We start from the raw sequence: 24,111 nt of genomic DNA on the forward strand, positions 1-24,111 counted from the left end.
GAGAGAAGATCATTGATATAATTAGCATTCCACCGTGTGGTATAATTATCCCCACATGATGAGCTATTAAGGGACTTTAATTGTATGTTACACAGCTATAACAGATGTAGTTAGATGGCACAGCGCGGAACGCAATTGGGAGACACAACACACCAAGTATTTGGGATGCAGCAGGTTTTCTCTGGGTCACCATGAGCAAATTAACGCTGAAATATAATCAACATAACACGCTCCAATGAGCTCAGGGTTCAATTTGGAAAGAGGATGGGAACTCGCTCTAAAAGCAAGACTGATTCAAAAAACTCTTAATAATGTAATGAAAAGACAAATCCTTCAGGTGACATTGTGGACACACTGACAAATCCTGGAAGTGGTCTTGTGATTCACAAACATAAGCTGCCACTTTGAAGAAATATGAAGAAATAAGGATCACTTTGTCAGATTAACTCTAGGTTCATAAATCTCATCTCACATAATTGAGACTTTTTACATGTTATTTCCATGTCACACTGCTTTGAGGCAGAGCTTTTAATGTATAATAAAACTAATTAAAGCCAAAGATCACACTGAAAGCATTCACAAACAGCCATTTTTAATAAACTTTACAAAATAAGCTTACACCCCGTCTTCTTGATAGTGACAAACCAAAATACTGGGCCTAATGTAATAACATTTTCGTATTCTCCTCTTGTCTTTCTCTTACTTTACAGTGGTCTCTTATGTGTGCGCCATGTCAGATTCAGCAAACGCTCCTAACTTCAGATAACTGTGTAAATGACCAGCAATAAAAAAGAATGAAAGCCATCCATCTGTCTCTGCCAGATGTTCATATTGATTTTGTAGTGTCATAAAATTAAATTTGCCCCTCTGACTAGAAATATATATACAAAATAAAGAGGATCAACATTTCCTGGGTATTTATTGAAGCAGCCGTCATATGAGGCTCTTAGACCAGGAACCAATCCAAGCTTCATAATTAGTCAAATCAGTGCAGAGTCACATCAGGTAGAGAAACAGATGGAAGGATGCAAAACACATTAAAAACAGCATCCAATTTACGCAATCTTCCCAACCTGAAGCCATGCGGCCCTAAAATACCACATTAGCTCTTAAAATTGATTTTATTTTATATTGAACAGGATTAATGAAATAATCTATAAACTTTCTGCCCAATTTGTAAACCTAAATACAATTCAACAGTAATGTTCAAGTCTGGACAAGTTTATGATCTACAGGAGCAAAAAAAAAAAGAAAAGAAAGCGTGACGCATGAAGTTGGAGACAAGCATCAGTATTGTTTGTCTCAGTAATACTCTGGATTAGGCGGCAGTGCTCCATCCAATTAGTTCCAGTATGCGTACAAAAAGGCATTAAGATAGCAGGCTTACACCGACTTTAGTGAAAGAGAGGGGGAATATAAAGTAAGACAGGCTGCCGGGGAGTAACTGAGACAAAGTGAGGGCAGTTTTTATGACAAATAAAACATAGAGCTCAAACCCAACATGAAGACCTGAGTCACACGTGGTTCTGGTCTTGCAGAGTGCTATTGCGAAATATAAGTAGTAAAAAAGCATTTTCTTAAGACAGGGAGTTGTTCAAAATCTGATTTACCAACGTATGTGTCACTTGTCTGTTGGGTCTAAAGACTACAAGTTTATAAATGAAAATAACTTTGTGTGGAGTTTAAGAGAATCGAAGCTTACTAGACCTCTGTAGGCCGCTCCTCATCTCATGCTTGAGGTTAGCACCTTTTGGCTACATTAGCCTAAACTAGCATAACATACCTAAATCTCCACCAGAACAGTCTGAGGTCACATTGCATTGTGGGTAATGGCTAAAGGATTTGACAAGAAAGAAGAATGCATTTAATAAAAAATAAAAAAAATGCTGGTTCTGCTGCATCAATTGTGATCGTTTCTTTTTAATGTCATTGTGAGTCTGACCATGTTATAAAAGTGCAATGCTACATAAATACTCTGTTAAAGCGATCTTCAGATGCAGTTCCTTTACTGGCCACTAGATGCTAATTACAAAACATTCTGACAGTACTGAAGTAAATTCAGGAACAGTAAACTTTCCTCAAAGAAAAAAAAAAGTAATCAATTCTCAAGAGCTAATTTAACTTTAATGTGTCTTGTTGGCAATTTTGAAAATTGCTCCATTGAGGGTATCTGAGGCCTATAAAAGGTAGAGTTATATATTTTCGGCGTGTTGTGTGCCTTGACTGTCGACCCCTCAGGCAGCTTCAGTAGTTGCCATTTGTTCATTCCGGCTCAGCTGCACTCCACGGCCCCAATTCAGATCCAGTATTATCTAACAAAGATGGCATATAGTTGGGTCGAGGTTGTTATTGGTATTTTATTAAATCTGAATCTAGCATTTAATCTTCTTTCAAACCCTTAGTTTAAATCCCTTATCAAATATATCTATGTTTTCTAGATGCATAAGTAACAAAAGTAAGTATGTATATATCTATCAGAAAATCTAATTGTTCATTCAATACCATATTTATCAAATCACTCCAGCTCCAGGGCAGTTTTTTGAGGTTAGTCAAATAGTTTGAAATGTACTTTCACTCTTTATTAAATTCATCCTCCCAGTCTGCAGGTGTTTCTGGAGTTTCATCACAAACAATTAAAAAGGTCACTCACTGTGGCTCTCAGGTTTGACATGATCAATCTTACTGTTGTAACTGAAACACACTGCCCTGCTTTGTTGAGGTCTAATCCTCGTTGGATAATCCATAATCCTATTTTGAGATTTACCCTATGGTGGAGGGCTTTTCATTCACTATGAGTAGGGGAGGAAGGTGGGCAGGTGGAGAGGCACTGAAAGATGTGAGGTGGTTTAGAAAGAGTGGGGGAGCAGCGATGTGCTGAACAGACTATCAGGGGATTGGCAGCAGTGGATAAAGTCTGACTGACACTTTGTCAGGTCCAAGTTCCAGCAGGTGGGCTTCAAACATGGACACTGATAAAAACGTAGTGGAGCAGTTTCCAGTCTTTCTCTGTAATTAAGTGAACCAATTAATGCTCATAACAATGTAAATTAAATTAAATTAATTTTAACATTTAGTAACAAAAAGAAAAGTAAAAAAAAAAACATTCAAATTTTCCCCAAGTTCATGCACACCTGTTAATGGAGTTATCTGCTCCTCAGGTCCATTGTCGCCATTTTATGTCTCATATAATGTCAAAATGATGTCTGTGATTTCCATTAAGAACATTTCTTCAACAATTAATAGCCATTTTGGGCGTTACCTTTCCCCATATCTTTATAACAGCAACAAGTCTTCCAATATAGGTGACAAAAATATTACATTAACAAATATTTTATGATCCGACACCCTCATTAACAGGACGACATCATTATTTGTCTGTGCCTCCACAAACGAAAAAATATATGTGTTTCATAATGTGACAACGCTACGGTTTAGTTAGGTTTAGGCACAAATGTGACTTGGTTATGTTTAGGGAAACACTGAGTTTGGGTTAAAATGACTAGTGATTCTTCACTTACTGCCGTTCGTCTTGAGAGGATCGTCTCTGTAACACCTTTTTTTACTATTTATAGCATTAGTAGCATTAATAATTCAACTCATAGGCACCTTAGAGGCTACTATTTGTCTTACCTATTTCCCAAAATTATGAGTAATTAACAAAAAGATGATTCACACTCAATCCAACGTATCTGACATATGACATTTCACCTTGTCTGTAATAAAAATAACTATATCTGAAATATTAATATCAAAGACCTTTCTCTCCCATTTTTCTCTTATATGCTTAACTACATACAATTTTCATAATATCCGTTGACTTTCGGATCACACTATTCTCTTCCACCCGTGACAGATTCACTTGAGGGCAACTTAGCCCAGAAGGCACATCCACTATCTCCCATAGACTATCCCGTGCAGCAGCAGCAATAATGATGCGCAATTTGTGCCTTTGCAGTTGAGTAGCTCTGGGCCATGGCTGCCTGGACCTCTTTCTGTCTGCCTCCGTTACCATGGAAATAGGAGTTAACTTGAGAGTCGGGGCTCTCCTAGGAAATTTAACTGATGTAAAGAAGAGGGAGGAGGTCTCAGGAGCTCGTTGGCAGACTCTCCCTTAGTGCAGCACAGTTCACTAAAGACTACAGTGAAAAATAACAATAACAATCTGGCTTTAAGTGAGCAATTAGCAGGAAAAAAAAGACTAATGCACCAAAAAGATGTGGACATGACGAGAAGGAAATAAGGGCTGTACTGAAACTAGAGAACACAAAGAAGCAGAGATAGTCAGTGAAGTCCTGACGTTCAATAAAAGACCCTTTGTTGTTGTGTGACAGTTACACGGCTCAATGCTCAATTATGGAGCTAAAAAAGCCAAAATCATGATAACTCCACGGCCCAATGCATTCTGCTCCGTCCACTGACTACAGCAACCCCTAAAACAATATCACAAACATTTACACTCCACACATTGTTCTCCAATCAAACTACTTCCACTTTTGTATTTTGCCTTTTTTTACTGCAGGATTTTTTAATCCCAGATGATGTTACGTGACCAGGATGAGTCAGTCCCGCCTGCCCAGGCTGAGGCACGTGAACATGGCAGTGGGGAGGAGACAGCAGTGCCAGGCAGGGCAGCAACACCCAAAGGCCGAGAGTAGAGAAAAGGAGTCTTGTTGACCTGAAGGGTGCCTGAAAACTGCCCTAATCAGAAAGGGCTGACAGGAACGAAAAGACACAAGAATATCAATACTTAGAGCAGCAATAGCGAGGACCATGGCCCATTATAAAAACACATTTTCTACCATCCACTAATGTCAGGAGAGAAAGACAAGTCCTCCTAATCACAGAAGCATTCAATAGATACATTTTATCCGTAGTTCTCAACCTCGTCATTGTCGCGGCCCTGCTCGGAGCATTAAGTACCAAGTCCCACTTAAGTAATCAAATGCTTGGAAATGTCAAATCAATCGTGATCGCACAAGAGGAAAAAAGGAAAAAATGTGAAGAGCCAGTTGTGAAGGAAACCTTGATTTAGCTTTAAGTGGAGCGGCTTGATTTTGTCATCAGGAAAGACGCAGAGGTAGTAAAAATGGTTGCATTCATATTCAGTCTTGAGACTGAATGAATAAAACATCTAGAAAGAGCCGTGTGGCTTCATATTAGGTCAATAGATTAAAAGCAGTAAATGCAGAATTTCTGCTTGATAGATTTAATTGAGATTTGACTATCAGATCTGAGTGAACGTCTGAGCTCACAGCACAGCAAACTGTTTGAAAGCTGCTGGGTTATAATATCAAACTTTATTACTGAAGTCCTTTGGTCTGTGATCATATGCATGTATCAAGTGGGCTGTTTAATCTAGTTAGTTATTCATTATGTATTAATCTGCATCGTATATTTGCAAATTAATCAAGTATTTCTTTTGAAAAGCAGAAAACATTTGTTCACGAAGCTGGAGCCAATAAAACTTTGGCATGTTTGCTCAGTAATTACTTAAATGATGAATCAATTATCAAAATGAACTAACTGAAAAAAAAGTTGTTTCAGCTCCAGTTAAATCTTACATGCAGAAAATAACTAATAAGTTCTAAATAGTTTAATGACAAAAAAGTACATCATAAAAAGAGAGATGATAGAGCCCTGAAAGCTCAAAACACTGCAACTTAAGAAAACATACAAATTGACAAAACAAATGCAAATTTGAAAAATAATAATCACAATGGAATTAGTTAGTTAAAAGAAGTTTCAAGGGGACATCAAACGACGGCCATGTTTTGTGTCCCCTGGAAATGATCTTGTTTTATAACTTGTTTCTGTTGTGTTCTGTTCGATCTGCAGTGTCTGTACTTTTGCTGTCTGTGCATTTCTGTGGTTGTGTTTTGTCACCTTGCTACATTGTTTTCTAAATGCTGCGCATGTGTCGTCTTAAGCTGCAGTGCCTTTTAGCTCCCAGAGCCACTTTAATAAACAGAGCCAAAACTCTTTATATTTAGATATCTATACACACACCCTCTGTGTCCTAACCTGATTTGAGTTACGACACATGACGCAAGAGAGAGACAGGACAGCTTACACTACTGTTGTCAAAGGTCAGAGGTCACATCAGCTTAGCTGAGCATACGAGTAAACAACCTCCTGTTACGGATCGCTAGTTATTGCTGAGCAAAAACATCTCTTGCTTAAAATCCTTTATAAATCAGTGGCCTTTTAAAAGACCTTGGGCATAACAGAGGTTGATCACATCTCTGTGTGTCAAATTTTATAGTTTTATAAATAGGTCAAGGCTCAGTCACAAAAACTTATCAAACAACTCTCAGAAGATATTCAAGGCCTCATTATCAATAATCATTAAATAGAAAAAAAGAAGGAAGGAAAAGAATAAAAGGACAAGGACGCATAGTTCACATTAAGTTCTGCATGCAAGGAGCCCCTGAATCACTTGTCACATATCTTTATATCAGATCAAATGTTTTACAGAATCTGAAGGCATTTGAAAGAAGTGGCTGATAAAAAACTTCAGGCGTTCTCCATTGGCTTCTTAATCTGGTGGAAAAGTCCATCCTTTTATGTCTGCAAGGGAAAACTGTTTGAAGTTTACCAATTCTCTTTTGTGTTGGTCCGACATTATCGTTGCAATCTGACACAGAGAGCAGTAACACTGATATTACATTATTGATGAACTGCACTGTTTGATTTTAATAATGTGAACTTTGCTCAGCCCATCTCTCTGGTTAATGACAGCAGACGCTTGTTTGTTTAAGGTGCTGATTTGTAAATGGAGGGTATTTTCTTGTTACATAATATTACATTTATTTGTTTTTTGTCCAAAGACACTTTCACTGACTGCTTTTTTTAAAATACATCCCTCTCAATCAAAAAGAGAATCTTTTTGTTAAGAAATGAGACATCAGGGGGCGTGGAAATGTGTAGTTGAGCCAGAACAGACAAGTAGAGAAATTTAATTGACTACAATATATCATTTCTTGTCTACTAAATGTTACAGCCAAATTTATTTTGTTTCCACACCCAGCTCTAATGAAACAGACCGTTTGTTACATTATTCAACATGACTAGAAGTCTACAGCCTGATTGCAGCTCTGTCCAGTGTTGCTTTGAGCTAAATGCTAACATGAGGATGCTAACATTCTCACAACTACAATACTATCATGTTCAACATATTAGTTTTGCGTGATAGCATGTTATCATTTGCTAAATAGCGCAAAACACAAATCCCAGCTGAGACTGATGGGAATGCCATATATTTATTCTTCTAAAACTTTTAATCCACTTTACTGATTTTATAACTTCAGTTACTTTGCTGATTCAGATGGATAAAACAAAATGTATTCACAACACAGAGTTTATGATGTAATATTATAGATTAATATAGAACTTAAAACAGTACAGTAAAAACTAAACTCCACCTTTATATTTTTCAACATGAAAACGATGAACACATTACTGCACCAATAATTATAATCCAATAATGAAATAAACATTATTCTGAAATGACTCATTTTGGATGAGGAGTACTTCTACTTTTCGTACTTTAAGTATATATTGATGCTAATACTTTGTAATTTTACTTAAGGATTTTAGTACTTCCAATACTATAGACTGTAAAGTAGGCTTGACAGTACGTTTCTGAAGTCCAACCACCTTCAATCATTAAGAAAGGAGGTCAGAGGTCACTGTCACAAAGGTTCTAAGGACTGTGTGCTTTTCAATCTCATCGTTTCTTATCAAACTGCATGAGAAGAGTTGGATAAATCTCCCCTCTGGCATTTGCAATAAATAGCAAAGGTTAACAAACAAACAGTATTGTAATGTGTTTCCTCCTAGAATTGACTGAGTAGTGTGAAAAAAAGAGAGACAGAGAGAGAAGGAGGGAGAGAGAGAGAGAGAGAGAGAGCGAGAGAGCGAGAGAGGGAGAGCGGACATCATCCCAAAGGTCAGCGTATTATTTTGACAACCAGTTGCATCCGATGTGATGTATTTTTGTTTGAGTTGCGCTCGTCGTCTTTTCACTCTGCTCGTGTGAGTCTTTTTAATGCCACTCTGTTGCTGCCATATGCCTCGGAGCAGCTAAGCCTGTCTACGTTAGTCCTCTGAGGCGAAGGCCTTACCACTCTAATAAGACAGCAGAAGAAGACAAAAGCTCCACCGAGACCTAATTTGCACACAGATAACTAGAAAGAGAGGAAAATAAGGAAGATAAAAAAACACTTGTGAATTCTCCTTCCAAGAGGCGATACTCGCTGCAGGAGATATTTTTCTATCCTGAAATCTAGAGTTATGCCTCCTCTGTATTTATAGGGTGATGACATGGAAGAAAAAAAATGTGGTGAGCCAACAGTGAGCCACAAGGATAAAAATGGAAAATTTTAAAGTGTGGCTTTTTCAAACACCAAGTTACAAGTCATGATTTTAAGTGTGGAATAACTGGTAATTAGCAAGCTGGGTGTTGCCATGTGAGTTGGTGAATAAATAGAGTCCCAGGGAGGAAAAACACACAGAGCTGTAAAACACAGACAGAGTTCAGGGAGGGCTGAAATACATTATCACATTGTCACAAGAAACTTTTAGAAAAATCCTAAAGATCTCAACCATAAATGATTTCAGTGAAAACTAGAGTCGCAGGTCTGTGGAACAGTCACTAATTCAGGTGACTGAAGTTAAACAAATTGATTTTTCTTTTGCACAGACGCCATTTTATTTAACACTTTTTTCATTTCGGTTGAACTCACAATGAAAACAAGTCAGCTAACAGCAATAATGTTCAATATGGTAAAATAAGATGGGTAGGAACAAAAATTCATGATTCAGCCCCTCTCCACGTGTCTGTTTATCATCTTCTTCCTGTGGATACTTGATTTGCTTCATCCCTTTGATTGGTTCTTCATCATTTATGCATATAATTTTAAGTATGTTCTTTCTGTTACTTGCTAAATGAAATTCCTGATGGACGTTGCACCTAAACATAATTTGTGTGCTGCAGTTTGGATATTTTTGTTTTACAAGAAATACAAGTATGAATACTATCCAATTAAGATTATTATATAATAACTCAAAATGAAAAGAGAAGAACACAAGTTTACAAATAGATTGCCTTGAATAGGCACATTAAATAACAAGCAGTGTGAAGGCTGTTGAGGCACCAATATTCTCAATCAGATCTGCTTCTCAGATGATCGATCCGGAGCAGTTTAGTGTTGGGTGTCCTAATGAAGGACACTTTGAAAAGCAGTTAGGATTTCTGAACGACCTTTTCATTCATGTTACTTTCACCCACTTACAGTCAGACAGATTAGGGTCACCAAATGTTAACGCTTACTTCACCTAATGCATTGCCTAAAATATTAATACTGAGCAGCTTTGCAAGTGAATCTGGATATCAATTAATGCTAATTACCATAAATGTGAACCTAACAGTTCATTTTCTAAATGGTTTTAAGTGTCATGCATGTAACATTTGGAGAGTTTAACTTTTTAGCACGCTACAGTTCCTATTCTTTCGAGAGTCTTGACTCCTTCAGTGACATCTGAGTTGTTTGACAACTGCATCAGATAGCAGAGCAGTGTTAAGAGGAATTTTCAGGTCAGTCCACAGTGTGTGTGTGTGTGTGTGTGTGTGTGTGTGTGTGTGTGTGTGTGTGTGTGTGTGTGTGTGTGTGTGTGTGTGTGTGTGTGTGTGTGTGTGTGTGTGTGTGTGTGTGTGTGTGTGTGTGTGTGTGTGTGTGTGTGTGTGTGTGTAATGGCTGTCCTTTCTGACCCGAATGGCTGCTCCTCTGCAGGAAAGCTACTCTCTGGAGAGGAAAAATAATCTATCAGTCTCAATAGTCCGAGAGCTGCACAGAGAGACACGGAGGTGCTCCACAATAATTCACAGCCATCAGCCCTCATCGCAGTGAGGGGGCAGAGGGTTCAGGACACTGCCAGAGAAATGGACACAGAATCAGGATGCATCTCTTCCCATCTAATCCTCTCCTACCTACTGTTCCCTCCTTTGTTTTCTCCTCAGATCAAAGCTTCTTCAGTGGGCCTCCAGCTAGCAGCAGACCAGCACACATACAGACATATTTCTCTATTGAAACACACACTGAAAAGTTTATCCAATATCCACACACACATTTTCTAAGTCTTTCCTTTCCCCCTTTCACAACAACAACATCTGTGACCCGAGTACACATGTTGTGTCCTCTGCCTTTTTGCTATATCTGCATATCCTCACGGCCCGATGCGTCTGCAGCCTCAGCTTCCAGCGAGGAAGTTATAATGACAGGGATGTTGTAGTTCAGTGAGGAAACACACACACAAACCAATATACACACTTAAACACAGGCATTTAAATACACACACCTGCTTTGTACACAGATTCTAGTTTTTAAATCACAATTGACTGTTGAGGATACAGTAAAGCACACAAAATACAAAAAAAGAAATCAGTAAATACTCCATCCATAAAACATGCATGCTGATGAACACACACACACACACATTTCTCAGTGTGAGCTCACACACATGCCCTCCGGTCAACACGGTGATGCTCTGACTGCAACCACACAGAAGAGAGAGAGCAGTGAAAGAATCACAGGAAACATCTCATCGGATCCAACCAATCAGTGATTAAGCAGGAGTCAGTGCAGCCAATCAAACCTCTCATCTCATTACATCTGAGTCAGCCTCAGGTCAAAGTCAATGGCAGTCTCTCTCTGTGTTGTTGTCTTTACTTCTCCTATCGTCCTTTCTATTTCATGAAGAAACAGGTGATAGTTGGCTCCTTTTATTTTCTAAAACACATCTGTAACCTTCCACTGCTCATATTGCTAAGTTAAGATAAGATAAAATAATCCTTTATTAATCCCACACAGGGAAATGTGCAGCATTACAGCAGCAGAGTGGATAATGCAAACAAACAAAAAAAAGACATAAGTAGAAAAAAAGATCAAAACCAGTAAATAAGTAGGAAACGTTAAAATACAACAATAACTAAAATATTATATAAAAGGACGGTATGATTATTAATATTGCACAGTGGATTTCACAGATCGTTTATGTTGCACGGCGGATATATTGGATTTATATTGTCGTTTTTTTGGAATGTGTGGTCTACTGGGAGCAGAGCTGGTTATGTTGTAATCACTGTTCTTGCAGATTAAGGGTCTAAATAGTAATAGTCCGATTTATGAAAATCAATCTTAATGTAAAAGTCAGTGTAGATGTCGTGTATTTCTACGATGCTAAAACTCATTTCCATCATGATCCACGTTCAATTTCCATTTCTGCTTTTACATAACCTTCTTGGAAAGGACTGCAGAAGAGAACAAATGAAAGTGTCACATATTATTTTTGCAGAGGAAGCCCAGAGCCTGTGAGCGGTGTGCATTGAGCAGCACGGAGTCACGATGCTTGATCGAGCATTTGGGGAACCAGAGGGAATGAGCGTGGAGATTATCAGGCTCCTGAGCTAGCCAGCTGCCACTGGAGCTGTGTGGGCAACACTACAACCTGTCCCTTTGCTTTTTATCTCTCTGCCTCTTTCATGGTCACCCTCATTAAGCAGCACTGTCGGCAAATATTTCTTTGCCCAGGCACCGTCAGCAGCACAGAGAACTGACAAAGCTTCTGCAGGCCGGTTATCAGCGATGCTCAAACCAAAGCAAAGAAATCTGCTCGCAATGTGTCCAATGCGGCACACTGACTAGTATGTTTACTCAGATGTTCTGAAAATAACATAAAATGTTAACACAGTCGTGTTGAAAACTAACAACTTATTTACTTACATCGCTGGGCTTCACAGATATGGTCTCAATAACTGACAGAATCCTTAAAGTTGTGTGAGATATAATGGACTGAAATCATGTTATGTGCATATTGATATAATGTATGATATCATATAAAATACAGCTACATACAAACTAGACAGAGTCTAAAGTCATGCTAATGATAATGGTAACAGGTACCAGATATAAAATTCAGCATGTTCGAATACTAAGATTCTGAAATTAGCACTAAATATTGTGAGTTTGAGATCAGAAATCAAGGCTCTATATCTCGACTGAGGCGAGTACAAAGGGTTGTACAAAGGGTTTTTGTTTCATTCAAATATAGCTCAAATAGCTTTTATTTAAAAAAAAAAAAAAAAAAAAAAAAGAAAGTGCAGCCTACTGCTTCCTGTGTTTTGACTGTCGCTCCTCTCAAAACTGGAAACATGACACAAAATTCAATAACATCAAAATGCGTTAACCACATAAATCTGACTTTAAATACATAGAATATATTTCTGATAATTCTTGGAAATATTGTTATAGACTTTTCCTGAAAATGACAGTAAATGGGTAGATGTTGCATGTTCCTTGCTACCTCGTGTGGTTTTTCAAACTAAAGAATCACATGAACACCAACAGCCACAACATCCTGGTTCAATGTCTAATTGGCTCAGCAGACTTTCTGGGAACGAAACTCAGCACAGCAGCGTACGACGAAAAATCCCTTCTAATGCTATTCAAACTGTTTTCAAAATCTCTCACACAACACCACCTCTCTCTGTGTCTAATGAGGCAGCAGCCTCAGAATCAGCAACAACAGCAACATAGAATGAGCTTCTCCTTTCTCACCCAATAAGGTGACATCCTTTTATCGACTGCTGGTTTTATCTGATCTTTATTTAGGTTACACACGATAAAATCCAACAGGCCATCAATACAACACAAATCCCAAGCTGTCCTCTGACTCTCACTCCAGCTGCAGCTTCCATGTGTTCACAGTACATGTGCATATGTGTGCACGTATATATGTGTGTATATACGCAGGGCAGGGCCTTGCTGCTCTGTGAGAATTATTGTACATCAGCCTTGCGGCTTTTTCCATATCTGTAAAGACAGCTTGCACAAGCAAAGAATGTACAGTAGCACTGTATTGGTTATGATAAAAAAAATTTAATTTTTTTTTTAATTTAAAGTTAAAGGGGAGTTAAATTAGATATCGTATCTAAATGATAAGGAGCCCGTTATCATTCCCGCATCACTGGCACACTGTTAGAACTGCCATAGCATCGTGGGACTGTTTGTACTGGAGGAAAACAATTATTATCTCCAAATAGGGGCACCATCCGTAGAAATTTTAATTAAAAAGACTGGCAGAGTTTCATCTCAGTGTGACAACTCCATTATTTCACAATGAGAAAAACAGTCTCCTAGCAGAACAAATTCAGCTCCAACGGAGAGACTTCCACTGGCAGTTTAAGTGGGCAGGCTCGTCTAATCGTTCTCCTGACCTTGGCATTCTGATATCCAGCTGAAGTAGTGAGGTGAGGCTGAAATTAGAGTAATTATTCAAATGTGACATCACTGAGCTTTGTGCTGGGTTCGTCACTGAGCTTATAAACGAAAACCCAGCCACATATTTTCAGTGTGTTGCCTCGTTACAAGGAGAGTAAATCTACAGTGGTTAAGATTTTGTGTCTCCGTTGGTTTCGCATGTTAAGAGCACTCGTGTAATTTATTGTTTTCACTACACTGAGCACATTTCCCCATAAATCTACACTTCCATTTTCTAATTTGTACACATCATAAATAGTCCCACCTTCATCTGGGTCATTCCTGGCCGATGCCTCCAGTAGAGCCACGCTGGCGGCAAACGACACATGCCTCTTGGCCTCTGCTAGGTGGAAGTTGTTGGCGCTGCGTCCCTTCTTGTCAGCCTTTCGCTTCTTGTTTTGCATCTCCTTCTCGTACACAGCCCACCTCTTCAGCTGCTGGGTACGCCGCTTCTGGGCCGCCCGCAGCCTCTCCAGACTGGGCACTTTGTCGAGCTGCTGCAGCTCCTGGATCAGCTCCAGATGGTTGGCCATGGCGCCCGGGCGCAGGGACGGCAGTAGAGGATGTGATGGTGGATGGGTGAAGTTGGGGGGAGAAAGTATGATTCTAGCGAGGGCTGCACCTTCGGCCGTGGCCTCCTCCTATCATCATCATCATCATCTTCATCATCATCCTTCAGCAGCAGAAAACGTCCTGAGTGAGGAGACAGAGAGAGAGACACTGTTCGTAAAGAACACTGAGAGAGACACTGTTCAGCAACAAACTTTTACTACCAGGTAGTGTAATAAATACACAAGCAGATAAGAAGTGGAAGTTGTTTGATGCAGCGTTCGTTTCCAGTAAGTATTGGTCTGATGCGCCTCCGCAAAGTGCACAGAGATGCATTTAGGTGACCTAGTTAAAAAACGCTGAATAACTGTTTACTTGTCACATTTTCCGTTCTTTGTCAAGTGTAAATAAAATCAGATGTATGTCCTACCAAACACCCTCTGGTTCACATCAAGGTGAAACCAAAATGAGAGCAATGTCATTCTCGTAATCGTTTCATTTACTTCCATTCATTTGCATGGCACACACTCCATCATGATGATGATGCCTTCAAGGGTTCAGGAAAGGGGACAAATGTACCTCAATGAGAAAGAGGGCCAATTTATCCATTTTTATCTAAGTGACTGATATGAAATATGACTGAAATGATGAGCATGGGTTGCTGGCTCAATTTTCCATTTGCTTCGTGAGCCGTTGTAGACATCTCTACCATCCTCCACCAAGGTTAACCGCTTCCTGAAAGCTACAAGTAGGCGCCAGTAAGAAGAGAAACTGATAAAAAAGAAAGAACAGAAAAACTACTACAGCAATGAGCTGAAGTGGGAATTCACCCTGATGTAGCCATGCTACCTGTTAACATGAACAAAGTCTCTTGTTTTCCTCTCTGACCATTGAAAGTTATTCTGCCAGTGAAAGAACTAAAATCTGCTTCAGATTCGTATTGTTTACTTTTAGAGATCTACCAAGAAAGCAGCATACTGTATGTATAGATATCTTTACAAATGATCATCTAGATTGGGGAAAACTAACCTATAACACCTAACAGGTCAAAAGCAGAACAATACACATTAAAAATAAACCTTAATATAGTTAAATAGAGTAAATAGGTGGGTAGAAAATCTACAGGAATCGAGTCTATTCCAACCACTTCCTTTAAACAAACTCTTAACAATGTGTGGACATTTTAAAACCTCTCCTGATAAAAGTCCAGCCCAAACAAATACACACATGCCAAAACAAATGACACTTTATATGATTTAAGTAGCTTTAAAAACAAAATATACATGTGTTATTTATCAAACTCGTTCTTACTTACTATTTCACCGATTGACTGATAATTATTTCCTCATGTCTGCAGCCTTTCACTCATGAAACCAGCAGCATTGTACGATAAATTGCTCCAAAATGCTGCTTCATCTAATCGGCCTGCCACCGACCTTATACTACATTTCCTTAACAGTTTGACGCAACTGTTACCAAACTGCCATAAACATGGACAGGAAACACGTATAATAATCACTTCCTACAGCAGCATCATTTTCAGTCCTGTGTGTGTTTGTGTAGTGTGTGTGTGTGTGTGTGTGTGTGTGTGTGTGTGTGTGTGTGTGTGTGTGTGTAAGTGAACATAGGTTAAATTACTCAAAAAAGGTATCAAAACATAAATGAAAGTCAGAGCTAATCTTTGGCCTCTTTGACACCTTTAGATGCATTAAACTGTACAAATTACTTTAAAATATACTTTGTGGTGTGAAAAGGGAAGGTGGGACAGGTTAAGCTTGAAAGAAGTCGGTTTAGTGTTGGTGGTGGAAAAGATTGTCATCAGACTGCAACGTGTGTGACTTCCACTTCTTAGCAGGCCCTTTTAAGCCATTTCCAAAAACCTGTTCAGTAAATTGATATTTATCCTTTTGTCTAATTAGAAGTTCTAACATTAACATAGCTTGCTTTGAATTTGAGTTCAACATTAACAACATACATTTTAGTTTTGTTTTTTTAATGGATGTAGTTCATATTTCACATCTTTTGATCTCTATGGTCAACACACCTGAGGAAATAACAACAACAACAACAATAATTCTTCTTTAAAATGTCTTGTGTTTAAATATATTCTGAAATCACCGCTACAGTGATGTCATCAACTGAGGCCATTAATATTAAGATAGTTTGTTCTGTCATCTGCTCCTGACACATGTTCACACTGATCGAGGCACATCTATTCAAGCAGTGACATGAAACAGACTCATCTTAAGTGTGTTTCGGTGCTGAAAGAGGAGACGCACCATGCTGGGAACAAAGCAGACCGCCTGGATGACGAGTGGGATAAAGATGAAAGGTCATGAGCAACGCCACATACACCTCACGGCTTTTCCTTTTTTAATCTTAAACAAACTGCAACCCTAATTGATTTTGCCCATATTATACTTTATAGTATACTATGCTTAGCTGTAAAGTTTTCATTGCCTTATTTTATATGTGAAATAAAGGTTCACTCAGCTGAACTGCAGCCAAAAAGTCAGCCGCCCTTCTCCGGTTTATAGGAGCCAAGTTCAGTGAAGGAGCTGATGAAATAATAAATGTTCCACACAATCAAACACACACACACACATTCACTCACTCACACACTCACACACTCACACACTCACACACTCACACACTCACACACTCACACACTCACACACTCACACACTCACTCTCTCACACAGCGTGGTGGCTGCCAAGTTAGGAAATAAAAAACAAACATGGTCATGGAAAAAAACAAAGATCAGTCTACAACTGTGCAAGTGTCGATAATGTAATGATACACTCTGAGGCGTACTCTATACATTGTGCCTTATTTGGTATACAAGGTTACATCTGAGTGTATTTTCACATAAATACAGATAAATGTTGCACAGCACACCTTGGGGGGAAAAGTCTCAGAAAGCAAACAAGAGTAAAGTTAACTATTCATAACAACAATACATGTCAAAATTTTTCCACTGGGATGATTAATTAAAGTTTTAAGATATATCAAAATAAGAGCCACATTCAGCCGAGCTGATCCAACGTGGGCCAACGAGCAGCTGGTCTAAGAACGACTACGACACTAAACCGCTGACATCTATAAAACTTTTTCACAAAATGCTTTAATTCACAACATGCTGAGTTTTACAAGGTGAAAGTTTCCTCTGATGCACCGTGAAGCTTTCCGGACACAGCGTAACCTCTCTCTCTCTCTCTCTCTCTCTCTCTGTGTGTGATGTGAGTGCAGCAGGCAAAGTGAATTAACTTCAGACAGGATGTGTGACAAACAAGAAACGTCCAGTGTTTTCTTTAGCTGTCTTTGATGGCCAATGGCATTAGTGCCGGGAATATGAAACCCAGGAGCCACTGTTGATCAAATCAGGGGAATCAGAGCAGCGGTAATGATATTACTCATACACACACACACACACACACACACACACAACACACACACGTGAAAGTATAGCCAGAGACAGAAAAAGCAGCAAGTGACAAAAACAGTCCCAGACAAAGTAATAACTTTGGCATTATCAGCGACTGACAGCAATCATTTGTGGCTGTATGTAAAGCCCTTTGAAGGTTCTTGTTCTGAAAGATGCTTTACCATAAACCTGTTTTGCCTACTTACACAGATTTCTAACAGTACTGGATTCATGTCAAGGTATCATACAGCGCACATAGATAATGAGCAAAGGCAAAAATGTATCCTATCTTTATCCCAGACTTTTAAAGTTTCAGCTTGATTTACTCACCTAAACGTCTCTAACAGTGACCCTTCACCTGCCCAGCTGCTGTAATCCTGATGAAAGAGTCTCTGAGTTGATAAAGACGTCGATAAGCTCGTCTGTGTCGCCTTGTTGTACCGTATGTTACTGAGTGTTAACAGTAATAAACTTAACAAGCAGTTAAGTGGACTTTATAGATTGTTGATTATTGTTTTACAGGCTGTGCTATGATGGAACATGTTTGATTTTTCATGATTTAAGGTTCTCAAACTTGAAAATCAACAGCTTATTTTTTTGTCTTACAATATAGCAAATTTAAATATTTTGGAGAGTGGGTCTGTCAAAACATGATGTTTGACAACGTCACCTTCTGCTCTAGGATATTGTGTTGGACACATCTTTAACGGTTTCCTGATATTCTATTGAACAACCAACTAATATATAATGAAATGTAGCTAAAGACGTCAGCAGGTCTTTTTTAAAGATCACATTGAAAACTAGATACATTTTTTGGGGGGATAAACATGATTTAGGTAGAAGTACCCACGACTTCATAGTGTTTCCCAACATTTTAAACCAAACCAAAGCCCTTGATAATGATAATGTTGTCATGTAAACAGCAGTACGAGTCCATTCTATGAAGTCTTTCTTATTTCAACTACTTGATATTTACCTCCTCATATAAAATACCTCCAGTCTCTGGGTGAAGACGATGCTGCCAACCAAGCATGAATTTTTCCAAGAACACCACAGATCTTAAGTCCGTTAAGCATTTTCCTACCCGCTCTCAAGCACCCGAACGCCCCCCAAAACCACATCTGTGAAAAGGACGAGGAGGTGCCTGAACACGCGTGCAGCGGTTTCACTTCTCATCACACACCATGCCAGCTTAACCTTTTTCTCATGAATTATTCTGAGGGGGATATTTACAGAGAAGTTTCCATTCGACGTACCGACTGAAGGCTCTCTCACAGACCATAGCTTCTTTAACATCAACAAAAGGTGAGTGAGAATATGACACCAGCACAGCCTTAGCCGTTTTTTTAAACAGCAGAAGATAAAAGAGAATGAAACGTCGGTTGCCTCGACGGGAGATTGACTTGCACATTATGTGCGTCAGCAGTGCGTGAAGAACAGACAATTCAAACACTCTGTTTACTTGACATGGTGTCCTAGCAGGAGGCAAAGACAAACTGTTTGAAGATATGTAAAACTCTGGGCGCTGTGGGCAACGGTAAGCCCTCTGGTGATATCACAGCCGGTCCCCGGGGCCAAGGCAGCAAATCACAGATTGACCTCAATCGGCTCCCAGGCTGCAGATAAGAATGTTGCACTGCACTCACACTTTGTATCTTTTACGCTTTTGTGGAAAAGACACAGCCAAACTTTCATAACGATTATCAGAAATAGAAGGTCGACAAAGCAGCTGCTGCTAAACAATATGTGTGCTCAAAAAACACCAACAGAGAGACAATTACTAACAATTCTTCCAGTTGTGTCTGTTTTTATTCGGGTTGGTGTTTTCATAAATTGCCAGCTGCCTACGCATCACAAAGGCTCCCGCTTTGTTGTGATTACAAGATCACAAAAATGCAAACCACACCACTCACACTCCTGAAATACATATAAGTGGGTTGAACTTTTGAAAAAAATGCTCTTTCTTTGCCAAAAAAGGCAACAGACGGTCTTTTTTGGGCAGACTTTCCACTTATCTTTCAGACTAAAACTATAAATGACTTTCTTTTAAAAACTGTATTTGCAGCTGATCTTTCAGAGCAGAACATTGATAAAAAAGTATATTATGAAAGCAATAAAAAGACGCATAACTTAAAAAAAACCACAATATGCTATGAAAACAGCCCACATTATCCAGGGTAAACACCTTAACAATGAATTATCACAAGCTTGGAGCCATGTACTGCATCTCACTGGGCCGACTGAGAGACGAGCAGGAGAAAACGAGGTTGTCGGAACATTTCACCTGTCATGGCCGCCTGACGGCTCAGTACAAAGCCTCTGTCACTGAGCATTCAGGTCCATTATCTCCTTTTCATCACTGACAACTGTAACGCAGCTGTGTGTGTTCATGGGTTTCCACACTTATGAGAGCCAAATGTCCTCTCAAGGGCAGAAACCAAAACTCTAAACTATGGACGTTTTTAAGAGCCCTCACTTCATAAAAGAAACTGTTGGATTAAATTATAGGTGCATTTAAGTAAAATGAAATGGGGTTGAAAGGGAAATTAATCATAAAATGAATGCTTCCAATGAAGGCACGAAAATGATAGCGTCACAAAAGTGTGTGTGTGCGTGTGTGTGTCCAGCAGTGCTGACATCAGCTTTAATACACTAATATCTCCACAAACCAGCTGGATTGAGGTCATTCTGGCCCCTCCATCGTGATTATGAAGGTGATTTGGCAATAGACGTACAGTATAGATAATGGCAGCACAGTACAGCTGTACAATACAGCCACAGGCAGGATTTCATCTAAACCTCTTATGTATATTAACTGTCCTGTTGGAATATTTTACATTTAGAATATTTTCACTTCATCATGCTGTACATGTACATGTTTGTCAGGGCCATGGATATATAAACATTTAATTTGACAAAAAACACAACTTAACTCCACTTACTATCATTTTCAGGATCTTTAAACTATATCGCACAGTCTTTATGAGCAAATACAGTTTTTGCTCAGATAATGAGCTTTTAAAACTTACAAAGCTGTCAGATTTGTATCCATCGAAAATACGGTACTATCATTTTCGTTTTCAGGCATGGATTATATAACTCCTCCATCTATCTCTAAAAGGGACAGATTTTTAATGTTAATGTTGCTTAAGTTTCCATTCATGAAATCGACTCCACACCGTGTGAAGCAGGGAATCAGATCACAGTTCAATTAGTTTTGACCGACTTCTTTGCTAAAACAACTGGTTGCACTCTTCTGTATTTATGACAAAGTAGCTTCTCCATGAGCGTTTGCTGTTGTATCAAACCAAACTTTGTTGTTACCACCAGGAACCACATGTGTCGCCAAATCAACCAGGACTGAAATCTTTGAGACGAAAGATTTTGTGTCACAAAAAAAAACTGCAAAGTATCAGTATTAAGAAAAGAGTGGCAATGGTGTCAAAAATGTCAACTCAGCCGACAGTTGGAGCTAACTGTCTGTTTTATCTGTAATTACAAGGCTGCACATCCTCCAATAGAAAGAAAACCCCTCCACCATCCAAATACACAGTGCTGTCATTGTGAGTTTGGTTCATGAAGACTTTAACGAGTCAACAGAAAGTGAATTCCCCGTGCATGAAGGCAATTTAAGGTAAGCAGTCTTAATTATGCATTTCTTCAAATCTGCATTTGAATAAATAAATTATTTTTTTTAAGCTGAAGTCATTCACTTGTGTTTAATTATTTAGTCTGAGTGCCAAGAGAATCTTTGTCTTAACGCAGACTCTTTATGAGAGAGAATACATTAAAGCTAATTGACTAAAAGCTCACAATGAGGTCCAGCGGTCGAACACCAAAAGGCTTTGAAATCTTAACCCTCATCACCTCGACCTCCTCTCATCACCTTCATCAATACAATTTAAAGGAGACAGTTAAATAATAGTCCTCTTGTCTCATTTATTTTAAGAAAGAAGAATATAAAAGGAAGAATCTAAATTTAAATTCTGCTTAAATGGATGTCATCTGACTACAATAACTGACAAAAACACAAAAGATTTCAAGTTAGTTACTTTTTGTTCCAACGCTGGCACCTCTCTATTCAGTAGCTGGCATGATTTTAATAATACTTAAAAAGAAAACCATATCTTTGAAAAGACTTTCCATTCCATCACTTTCAGCCCATTATGAATGTCTAATGTCTTTAAAAAATGTCCCCATAGCTTATTACATAACATGACAATGGTAATCTTCTTCAGGTGCTGAACAGATCGTCTTGACAACCAATTACTTCACCTGTTTTACTTCTGACTGAGACAAAGACGAGGACAAAGCGGTGCAAAGTTTCACAGTCGCCCTCTCAGCAGTAACGGACAGTTATAGGGGCAAGTTGCCAAAATAAGAAGGCTCCGCCCACTGAGGCTGACCCCGTCAATCAGGAAGAAGAGGAGGATGAAGAAGAGGAAGAAAGAGAAAGGCCGAGCACTGGACCAAAAAATAGTGAATGTGTTTGTGTTCTTGTGCAGCTGGTGAATCGTGCTGTACTTTCACAGTCTCCTCCTCACAGTTCATCATGTGCTGTTCTGAAGATACGAGCTAATGCTGTTATCAGTCACTGCCTGGCACGACCAGATGCAAAGACAAAGAGGCACAACCAGGCAGCAGGAGACAAACACATCTAGGATAAGAGGACGTCTACACTAAAAAACAGAGGAGAGCTGAAACGATTAGTTCAATGACAGTAAATTAAAAATCAGCCACAATTTTGATTAATTGTTTCAAGCAAAAGTGCCCAGAAATATCTGATGTGTTTCTTACTTTCTCTTTGTTTTATAGGATAGTCAATATATTTGGATTAATGGATTTTTTAAAGACACATTTGGCTCTGTGACAGGAAGTTTTGTTGATGGACAATTCATTATCAATCATGAAAGGAATCATACATTGCAGCACGAAAAACAGATTCTTAGTATAAAAAAACATAGTGCTAAAATATATTAATGGCTTAGTTGAATAAAAAAGCTAATTGACTTCAATTTTCGGTAATTATATAAACAAAAAACATTAACATTTAAGTCAGATGCAGGATTGAAAAGAAATGATTGCACAACTAATGACTTTTATTAAATTATAGTTCGCTAATTATTTTCTTAATTAATCAACTGACCAGGGCGACAGACTCAAACATCAAAAAAACCTCCAAAGAAATTCAGTTCACAATGATAAAAAACAGAGAAAAGTTGTAACTATTAAAACGATGAATCGTTTATCAAATTAACTGCCAATTCACTGCATCTTCTTTGGACCGCCTCACTGTTTTATCGCCTAATTTTTTAGTTTTAAGTAACAAGTAATACACAACTGTAACAATACACAAGAACATGACACACAAACAAACACACACTCGCTGTACTTTGCATCCCCAATAATGTCAGTAGCAGTGCATGACATTTAACAGTGAGGAGGCGTGTGCTGTGTCAGGACGCTCCGCGTGGAGACACAGTGGCGGCAGTGTCACACACAATGGGCCAGTGTGTGTGTGTGTGTGTGTGTGACAGAGAGTGTGTATCTGCATTTTATCTACATGTTTGTGTGTATTCATGAGAGCTGCACAAACCCCTCTATGTCATGAGAAAGTGTTTGCACACCGTGTTCGCATGCCTGCCTGCTTGTGAAACTGTGGCATCGGCAGAAGAACGTAAAGCTGTGTGTCCCTCACCCTCTGTACCCTCTCCTCCCCATGCCGACTCCCCCCTCCAGGTCATGATAATTCATTTAATCGCCCACTAACACTAAAGGCGGGCCAAGCTGATTTAAAAGCCGAATGAAACCATTCAGCCAGATAGTAGAAGGAGTTACAGCTGTTGTACAAATGACACCCACCATCATTCACTGCTCAGATACAAACACTTCACCTCTTGAAAACTTCTATCACTCCAAGATCCTTATTAATATATCGGGGTTGTGAAGCAGAGGAGACAATTAAGTATTAATTTGAGGTTTTGGGAAAGTCATTTTAGGATTTCTTCAAAGCCCCAGTGTGAAATGAAAGTACAACGGAATTATTTTGTCAAGATGTTTTGCGATGAAAGAGCTCGATCCAATTTCATGTTTTAAATGAGCAAGGACATCCTCTCATTTCATCAATTAGCTGAACCATAAAAGGCTTTTGCACAATGACAGCCTGTTCTAACTTCACAGTTGAGCCTCACCAAAGTGTTAAGGTCATCATCAGAGACGAAAAACAAGTCCATAACATCCGACTGTGCAGTAATTTTCAGCATGCCGCGTCCGTCATTGGTGAAAATGACAGCGTCAGCTGACATATTAGACTCGAAGGGAAATCAATGCACAGCTCCCACTTTGCATACAAGAAAAGGCTCGACTGTGTAGCATTATTCACATGCTAATAGGTGCTTAAAGCATGTTGCACACATAAATTATCTTAATGTTCAATGTGTTATACTGTTCAGGGGTCAGTCATTTTCCAAGCCGGTGACTTTTTACACACCAACCATGTGATTACTTGTTGTGTGCTCCGTATTCAAATTATGTATCTAAAATAACTAATACTGCCTTTTATATAAACAATAATTCTAGTTTATGCCAGTATTTAATCAATTACTCAGTCCTAGAAACACAGCAACAGGGCAAAGAAATATGTTCAGATGATCAGACAGTTTGTAAACAATCCAACAGTTTAGTCAGATTATCTAAAACCAGTAATCCCCAGCTGGGGACAAACACCAACATGACTTGCTGCAGTTGAGAATTCATTCAGGTCTGTTAGCATTCGAGCACAGTGGCTGAAATAGATAGCAACAGATAACATCCAGCTTCTG

The 24,111-nt window shown here is 38.9% G+C and overlaps 1 protein-coding gene and 1 long non-coding RNA gene across 3 annotated transcripts in view; one reads left to right on the forward strand and one right to left on the reverse strand.

Moving 5' to 3' along the window:
• Positions 1–24,111, reverse strand: part of ppp1r16b (protein phosphatase 1, regulatory subunit 16B) — a 79,137-nt gene that overhangs the window by 39,385 nt on the left and 15,641 nt on the right. The window contains exons 1-2 of one of the 2 annotated variants that reach the window (XM_054617673.1): positions 15,181–15,311; positions 13,582–14,009 (exon numbers count right to left, since the gene is read on the reverse strand). In XM_054617673.1, the coding sequence (XP_054473648.1) occupies positions 13,582–13,849 (268 nt within the window). In that variant the 5' untranslated portion in view covers positions 13,850–14,009; positions 15,181–15,311. Of the gene's footprint in view, positions 1–13,581; positions 14,010–15,180; positions 15,312–24,111 lie in introns of those variants that run through there. The other variant, XM_054617672.1, reaches the window with a different exon arrangement.
• LOC129106290 (uncharacterized) lies at positions 18,483–22,547 on the forward strand. The gene is made up of 3 exons (XR_008531833.1): positions 18,483–18,595; positions 20,793–20,924; positions 21,529–22,547. It is a non-coding gene; the product is annotated as an uncharacterized LOC129106290 (long non-coding RNA).

The sequence above is a fragment of the Anoplopoma fimbria genome, chromosome 17 (genome assembly GCF_027596085.1).
Source record: "Anoplopoma fimbria isolate UVic2021 breed Golden Eagle Sablefish chromosome 17, Afim_UVic_2022, whole genome shotgun sequence".
Lineage (NCBI taxonomy): Eukaryota > Metazoa > Chordata > Actinopteri > Perciformes > Anoplopomatidae > Anoplopoma > Anoplopoma fimbria.